General features: G+C 46.4%; 1 protein-coding gene across 1 annotated transcript; it reads right to left on the bottom strand.

Annotated features, from left to right (window-relative positions):
* Positions 1-2,926: 2,926 nt before the first annotated feature.
* On the bottom strand, positions 2,927-8,401 carry LOC136458474 (protein GAMETE EXPRESSED 3-like). Its single transcript, XM_066458413.1, is given in 12 exon segments — positions 2,927-3,443; positions 3,545-3,676; positions 3,678-4,073; positions 4,169-4,308; positions 4,386-4,445; positions 4,514-4,552; positions 4,654-4,740; positions 4,845-5,129; positions 5,408-5,654; positions 5,753-6,082; positions 7,836-8,014; positions 8,086-8,401. Coding segments are annotated over 11 exon segments (1,965 nt in total). The 5' UTR covers positions 8,204-8,401; the 3' UTR covers positions 2,927-3,443; positions 3,545-3,592.
* Between the last annotated feature and the right edge of the window lie 212 nt (positions 8,402-8,613).

Genomic DNA, 8,613 nt, shown 5'->3' with positions numbered 1-8,613 from the left:
CTAACTCGCCGCATCCATAGCATCCCCTCTTTCATTGCTCGTTTCTTTGATTAGTGAAAACGAGGTCTTGAATTTGGATAGGCACACCCTTGACATTGAGCCTTACGATCATCTTCTCCACCTTTTTGATAAGTTTGATTGATTCTTCATCAAGGTCGGAGGTGGAAGAGGAAGATTGATCATCATCACTTGATTCTTGTTCATCATCATCATCATCATCATCTTCTTCTTCTTCACTTGAGGAGCTTGAGCTTGAGCTTGACTCAACTTTCTTGCCCTTCATCTTTTTCTTCTCGCTATAAGCGAGAGCTTTACCTTTGCTTGATGAAGATGCTTCTCCTTGATCCATCTTACGTGACATTTCAAATGCCACTAACTTGCCAATGACAATGCCCCGGGTCATGGTGCTCAAGTTCTCCATGTTGTGAAGAATGGTGATGATGCTTGCATATTTCTTTTGTGGTAGAACGGAGATGATCTTCCTCACGATGTCCGCATCATCTAGCTTTAATAATTCTATTGAATGGAGCTCATTGATAATTAGATTCAATCGAGAATACATATCACGAATAAGCTCATCATCATTCATAGCAAATGAATCATAGTTTTGCTTAGCTAGACAATGTTTTTGCTCACGGACATTACTTGTGCCGTCATGGAGCTCTTGGAGTTTTAACCAAATTTCATGTGCCATATTTAAGGTGAACACTTGGTTAAACACGTCCATGCTAAATGATTCAAACAAGCAATTCTTAGCTCTAGCATTAAAATATATTTTTTTTCGTCACTCTTTGTGGGTTTTTCGAAATTCTTAATGGGTTTCATCCCATCACGAGTGACTCTCCATACACCTAAATCAACCGTCTCAAGGTGGCAAGCCATTCTAGCCTTATAGTAGAGAAAGTGCCATCAAATTGAGAAGGCCTAGCGGTATCCATCCCAACCACTCTACAATAGCGTCGGCTCAATGGCGGTTAAGCCAAAGGTCCAAATATGAGTCAACCGGCTCTGATACCAATTGAAGGGACCGTGACGCCTAAGAGGGAGGGTGAATTAGGCAACTTACAACCCTAACGCCAAATATGGCATCTTTTTCTTACCTTAGCAAAAACCTATGCAAAAGATAAACTATCTAGATGTGCAACTAAGGTTTTGCTAGTGTATTGCTATCTCTACCGCAAACTTAATAAAGTAATCAATGTAAATGCGGAAGCTAAAGAGCAAGATAGAGATATGCAAACTCTCGTCGACGACTCCGGTATTTTTACCGAGGTATCGAGAAGCGCGCAAGCTTCCCCCTAGTCCTCGTTGGAGCCCCTCGCAAGAAATCCCTCACAAGGGCCAAGCTCTCGGTCGGGTAACTCCGTGGATAGCCTTGGGCCTTCCCCACGCGCAAGTGGGTCTCCGATGTGCCTCTCGGCAAGCCTCTCCCGGATGCTCCCCGCCGTCTTCACTATCAAGCTTTCGGCCGAAACGCCGCGGGCCTTGTTCCCTCCACTACACGGTGGCGACCACACCACAAACGCGGTTGGTGTGATCTCGCAAGACTTCAAGCCCCTCCGATGTACAACACTTATGCTCGCAAGCACGGGGTGGCAAGAGGTGTATAAACCTCACTAAACACTAGGCAAACACCTAGAGCAAGCGCATAAGCGGTGGTCTAATCAACCTAAGCACTTCGCAAAGCACTTATGCTAATCACCTAATAAAACACTAAGCACTATACAAGTAGAGATCACTAAAATGGTGTATCAACACCCTTGGTATGTTTCCTCAGCTCCACACTACTCAAATGGCCGGTTGGGGGGTCTATTTATAAGCCCCACTGAGAAAATAGCCGTTGGGGACGAAATCCCGCTTTTCTGCTACTGACCGGACTCTGACCAGCGTCCTGTCAGTGATGACCGGACGCGTCCGATCACGAAAACGGCTCTCTGGAACCTTACTGATGTTGACCGGACTCTGGCACTCAGCGTCCTGTGCAGCGTCTGGTGCAGCGTCCTGTGCATCGGAGCATCCGGTGCAACGTCCTGTGCAGTGTCCAGTCGCTGCTGTTGACTCTGCTGTTGCTTGATTGGAGCGTCCTGTGCAGCGTCCGGTGCCTTCTGTGAGCTCGTTTCTTCGCGATCTTGCGTCCGGCTTGGTTCCTATCTTCGTGCTTGGACTTTGCTTGATATCTTGTGTCTTTTCTTGTGCTCCTAAGGTCTTGCTTATGGTGTTGATCATCGGATCATCACGTCGCCTTCGTCCAAGTCACGTCTTACACCCTATTGCACTATAAAACAAATACTTACAAATTAATTAGTCCAATTTGGTTGTGTTGGTCATCAAACACCAAAATCCAAAGTAAATAAAGCTAAAGAGCAAGATAGAGATATGCAAACTCTCGTCGACGACTCCGGTATTTTTACCGAGGTATCGAGAAGCGCGCAAGCTTCCCCTAGTCCTCGTTGGAGCCCCTCGCAAGAAATCCCTCACAAGGGCCAAGCTCCCGGTCGGGTAACTCCGTGGATAGCCTTGGGCCTTCCCCACGCGCAAGTGGGTCTCCGATGTGCCTCTCGGCAAGCCTCTCCCGGATGCTCACCGCCGTCTTCACTATCAAGCTTCTGGCCGAAAACGCCGTGGGCCTTGTTCCCTCCAGTACACGGTGGCGACCACACCACAAACGCGGTTGGTGTGATCTCGCAAGACTTCAAGCCCCTCCGATGTACAACACTTATGCTCGCAAGCACGGGGTGGCAAGAGGTGTATAAACCTCACTAAACACTAGGCAAACACCTAGAGCAAGCGCATAAGCGGTGGTCTAATCAACCTAAGCACTTCGCAAAGCACTTATGCTAATCACCTAATAAAACACTAAGCAATATACAAGTAGAGATCACTAAAATGGTGTATCAACACCCTTGGTATGTTTCCTCAGCTCCACACTACTCAAATGGCCGGTTGGGGGGTCTATTTATAAGCCCCACTGAGAAAATAGCCGTTGGGGACGAAATCCCGCTTTTCTGCTACTGACCGGACTCTGACCAGCGTCCTGTCAATGATGACCGGACGCGTCCGATCACGAAAACGGCTCTCTGGAACATTACTGATGATTGACCGGACTCTGGCACTCAGCGTCCTGTGCAGTGTCCGGTGCAGCGTCCTGTGCATCGGAGCATCCGGTGCAGCGTCCTGTGCAGCGTCCTGTCGCTGCTGTTGACTCTGCTATTGCTTGATTGGAGCGTCCTGTGCAGCGTCCGGTGCAGCGTCCTGTGCAGCGTCCTGTGCCTTCTGTGAGCTCGTTTCTTCGCGATCTTGCGTCCGGCTTGGTTCCTATCTTCGTGCTTGGACTTTGCTTGATATCTTGTGTCTTTTCTTGTGCTCCTAAGGTCTTGCTTATGGTGTTGATCATCGGATCATCACGTCGCCTTCGTCCAAGTCACGTCTTACACCCTATTGCACTATAAAACAAATACTTACAAATTAATTAGTCCAATTTGGTTGTGTTGGTCATCAAACACCAAAATCCAAAGTAAATAGGCCAAGAGTTCATTTTCCTTACACTACGAATTGCAATCAATTCTAGCTCTGATCCTTCCAGCAACAAGGGTTATGGGGCGCTGCAATGCTGGTGCTGTTTTTCTAGTTCATGTTGGACTCCCTCCTCAACATTTGCAGTGTCGGAAGGCCCAGCATTCTTCTGCTGACTTAGACTCATCCAGTTCCATTTCTCCAGAGCTCGTACCACTGCAACTCTCGCTATCATCAGAGCAGCTACTGGTACCATCCTCTGAACTAGAAGTATCACTTAGCATGTTGAAAATCGTAATGCTCTCTTTCTGTGAGCTGTGGAACGAATGACTCCTGTACTTGTCATGGTACAGTGGCAAGGAGGAGCCTTGCTGCTCCAAGCCGGGCTCGTCCCTGCCAAGGCTGTATGATCCGTACAGCTTTCTCTCCACGCCTTCCTTGGCTTTCACCATTTCACCCAGCTGTCCCAAAGCTTCATTTGACGAGGCATCTTCAGCTGCCTTCTGCTCGAGCTCCGAGATCTTCTTTCCTAAGATTCTCCTCTTGCTGTGAAGTGAGCGCTGCATTTTCAGGAGATGGAAGTGAGGTCTAGGAGAAGCTATAAAGTCTGAACAATATGAAATTGGAGGATAAGCACAGGTTCCAGTGTGCATACCCTCTTCTCCAGGAACTTCTGCAATCCATTGTCTTGGAGCCTTTTCTTCCTCCAAAAGATGCAGCAAAACAAAATGGCTACAGCTTGTATTACGATTACCACAAGTAGGAAGATCAACAATAGAACATAGCTAGGTTCTCCTAATCGACAGAAGTCATTCAGTCAGTAATGGCGTAATTTTGAAACAAAAGCAGATGGGGAAGCAGTTGAACTTCACCTGGATCAGCCTGCACAAACTCGGCTTTGGCTTGCCTGCAAGTCCAAGCAATCTTTTGCCCTAGCAACACAAGGAAGTCAGGACCACATTATGCCGACAAACAAATGTGATGCATAAGATAAACATACTTCTTGTGTAGCACTGCGTGGTGTTGCTGATCCCTGTCTCTAGAAATTTCAGGAGAGGAAGTTGTTGCAGATTAGTTGATTTGGAACACTGTCAATTAACTTGAGATGTGTAATTCCAGTATATATATACAAGGACTTACTTGCTGCAGATAGAAGAGTTAGAACAACAGTCTCGTCTATGGTAAAGTCATTCAGATCACTACTGGACAGCAAATTTGATGATTCCCCTGGAAGACAATCAATATCTCATGTGATATTCAATATAACTTTCAACGAAAAGAATGGCATTGCCATTTCAAAATGACTTATATAGGCATAAAAAGGAACAAACCAGGATACTCTCCAGTCCAGTAAATAGTTCCAGTTGCCGGAGCCAACAACGTGAACAAAATGAATGATGGCTTCTTCGCCGATACATAGGTATAATCACCAATTGTCTGGATTAATTTTCCTTCCACTATGGTCTTAGCGACATACATGGAAAATCCTGAGCAGTCAAGGACTGGACCTACATGAATCACTGAATCATTTGCTGTTTTTGCAAGAAACTTTCTCATGTCACCATCAGGAGAAATCGAGTAGAGGGTCCCATCTAGCGAACCAATTGACATCCAACCTGTTACATAAATTGAAAATATTACCATAACTGAAGTATACAGCAAACTCGAATAGAAAAGGACAGCATATAGCAAACTAGTACATAGGTGTGGTCAAAACTGTTTGAGATAGCAAATTGATGACTTTGTAGCAAACAAGAAGAATGGATAACCGACTAAACTAATTCTTCTAAGAGAATAGCGGAACAGAAAAATACTATTGATACAGTGAAATTCATTGAAAATGATTAGAAAATGAATATGGCCCGGTTTATAATGATATAAGATATTTCTTTACCATTGGAATCGACAGTTGGTAAGTTTTTCTCAGTACTGATTGGACCAATATTCTGCGTCCAAGAAATGCTTCCTGTTGAAACATCAATCCCCACCACGATAGACTTCCGTGGAAAGACGATGTATAGGCACGCACTGTTTCCTGGTGCAACTGTCATCACTTTGCCGTGTGAACTCAAGTCTTGGATCCATCTGATCCCACGGTTGTCAATGTATAGGGAATAGAGCTGGCCTTCAGTGTTCGATATCTGTAAGAACATGATTGTTGCACAATGAGCTAGTACAGAAAGTGGACAAAACTATGGCAAGTGTAAACCATAATAATATGCACTGGTATGGGCCTTACATAAAGTGCCCCCTCGCACTGATCAAGAACAGGAGCTGAATCGAAATAGCAGCCAGAGACGTTTCTCTTGCAGCCAAGACGGTAATCGAACAAATTAAGTGCAGGCCCAATGCTCCATTGGAGCTCGCCTCGGAGCGAGAAGGCGAATAGTCCCCGTTTTCTGATGGTGAGGAAGAGAGACGAGTAGCTGCCACTGATGGCCAGGCCAATGATCTCCTCGGACCTCCCTGACGTCGCATTGTGGCTGAAGAAAACCTCCAATGCTGGCTCGGCAGTGTGCATGTTCTGTGGCGTGACCTTTATGACCTTGTCATCTGCCACCAGATACACCTGCAGCACAACCCACACAATTAATTTGAACAGACAAGAGCCAACAGTCCAACACAACTGACCATCAGATATCACGCTCATCGGCTCATGTTTCCTCAGTAAAAAGGAGAAGATTAGATTCCAGGATTTGCATTTCATATATACTAACAATGTATCTCTGCTGGTGTTAAATGGCAGTGACTCTGTGATACAGTATTATGCTATCCAACTATACGAAGTTCCATCTAGACCCGCTTCAAGAAACAGGTACATCCTATTCCATGTCAGTCATGATTTCTAGAAAGTTTCCGTTGAACTTAAACCTTAAGAGGGCCAACCTGTGTACCAAAATGGTTTCAATTGTTTGTGACACCCTAATGCAGTTTCAGGTGCAAGTGTTGCTGGGTGCATATTCAGGTTGATAAAAGCACCATGTGCAAAATGATCGTTCATCAATTTGTGCAACCCAGGTTTGTGCATTCCTGCCATGGTTGTATCATCTCCTTCCTCCACCGCCTTTGTAGAATTCCCATAAAGTTGCTGTGTCTATCATAACAATAATTAAATTGTTGTTCGACAAATGGTTCATATTTTGCCAAAATGGATGTAACTGAGTTCGCTATTGGCCCCTGGCAAAACAAAATCAAATATTTCCTTTGATTCGTGTTGTATGTATAGTATACACCTTTTCCTTTCTGACAGATTGCTTGCATTTATTTTTTGCACACACCAGTAGCAGATATGCTATTTCATCAGATGTGGATGTATGGTCAATCATAAATGTACCTCTAATTGAACTACAACTATTTCCAGGGTTCAAAACTACAGTGAAGCATTTATCGATGTGATCCTAAATGTCTGTGTGTATCCAGCAGGTCTATTACAATGATCTTTGACTCTTTTAGCAGCATCTGACTACTTGCCTTTTGCTGAGCCTTGGAGTAGGAATGTACGATCTACACCATTGTGCTATAACTCTTCCTACCATGTGGGGCTCTTTTCCTTCTTAATTCTACTTCTTCGTTTACAGCTGACAAGAGATCAAGCATGCTACCCTGACTGAGTTCAGATCCTCCTAGTCCTAGGTGCCTGCAGAGATGCTTTTGAAAGATGGTGCTTTAGAGGAAGTGCTTCAGAAATATAAAGGCTACCACGCTAGATTGTATTTCCAGAAATTGAGATGCTGATATATATATACAGTTGATAAATCTTTTTATGATGATTTAAACCAGTGTGGAATATTTACCAGCACCGCATAAAGCCTGAGATCATCCAGGTTACGATTTGTATATGGTGCTTACACATCTCTAGCAGTACATAGATGATAGTTGTTGTATGAGGAAGTATATGATCGCGGAAACCCCTTTGTCTTGCAGACTTATTTCAATAATTTTCAATGCATTAAAATTGTTGTGTCATCTATACATTTTTATGAAATGAAAACAGATAGCACGGTATGATGATATAATAAATAGTGGTTGATGAGTTTTTGATAGCCCTGGAAAAAAAAACCACCCGTACATTCCTGATTTCTTGTAAAAGTCAATTTTCAGTCTGCCCAGCTATCAGATATGATAGTTGTAATGAAACAAAGATGGTTTCTCATGGGCTCGCTTGAAAGGAAAACAAGCCAGCATTTCCTAGGACATGCATGTCTCTTTTTTCGCTTGCTGTGCCCTGTGCTGAATGAGTGCTCCTCTTTGTGTTGGCGTTAAAACTTTTGTTTGTCTCCCGTTGCAACGCACGGGCCACCTAGTTTGTAACGGTGGGTTACCTGCTCTCCCTCGAATACAGGGCTGATGCTGTCGTTGCACATGTGGCCGAGGGGAACGATCCAGGCGAAGGACCCGTTGGGTTCGAACCCGAGGAGGTCCTTCCCGGAGCAGGCGACGAGGCGGCCATCGTGCGCGATGGAAGGGGACGAGAGGGCACGGGCAGCGCCCGGCGCGCGAGCTGCAAGGGAAACTGTCAGCGTACCAGCACGGTAGAAACGCAGAATCATTCAAGCCATGAGGCCGCCTCACCGATCTCGCCGCCACCGCCGCCGGTGTCGAGCTTCTGAAGTACCCGCGACTCCGAGCGTGCCGGACCGAACTGGAAGCACACAAGCAAGTACAAGGACCACATCACTCCAGTGGCCATGGCTTATAGAGTGTACTGCGCCCGGAGATGGAAGAACGGGGCAGTTGCTTAGGTCAGGTACTGTGGACAACGCGGGGCCGGGGCGGTGAGTCCTGGACGGCGGAGGGCCGGAGAGAGGCGCACGCACGATCCAAATGCGCAAGTGAGGGGCGCCGCGGCCGGGGGCGGAGGACGCCAGGGGCAGCGACCGTGGGCGGCGGAGGCCGCTGTCGGAGCTGAGGGCGGTGATCGGGGCGGCGGTCGACGGGCGGCTGCCGGTGCCGGGACGGAGAGCACGGCGCCGGTGGAGGTGGTTGCGCAGGGAATAGACCCACGAGCGGCGCCGTGCGACAGTTTACGGAGATACGGAACCGCCGTCTCTTCGGTAACTGGTGCCAGGGTAATGTAGTACTACTAGCCGAGCGCTTTTT

Source organism: Miscanthus floridulus, chromosome 6 (assembly GCF_019320115.1).
Source record: "Miscanthus floridulus cultivar M001 chromosome 6, ASM1932011v1, whole genome shotgun sequence".
Lineage (NCBI taxonomy): Eukaryota > Viridiplantae > Streptophyta > Magnoliopsida > Poales > Poaceae > Miscanthus > Miscanthus floridulus.
The sequence above is the reverse complement of the archived record's forward strand: the minus strand, read 5'-3'. Positions and strand labels throughout refer to the sequence as shown.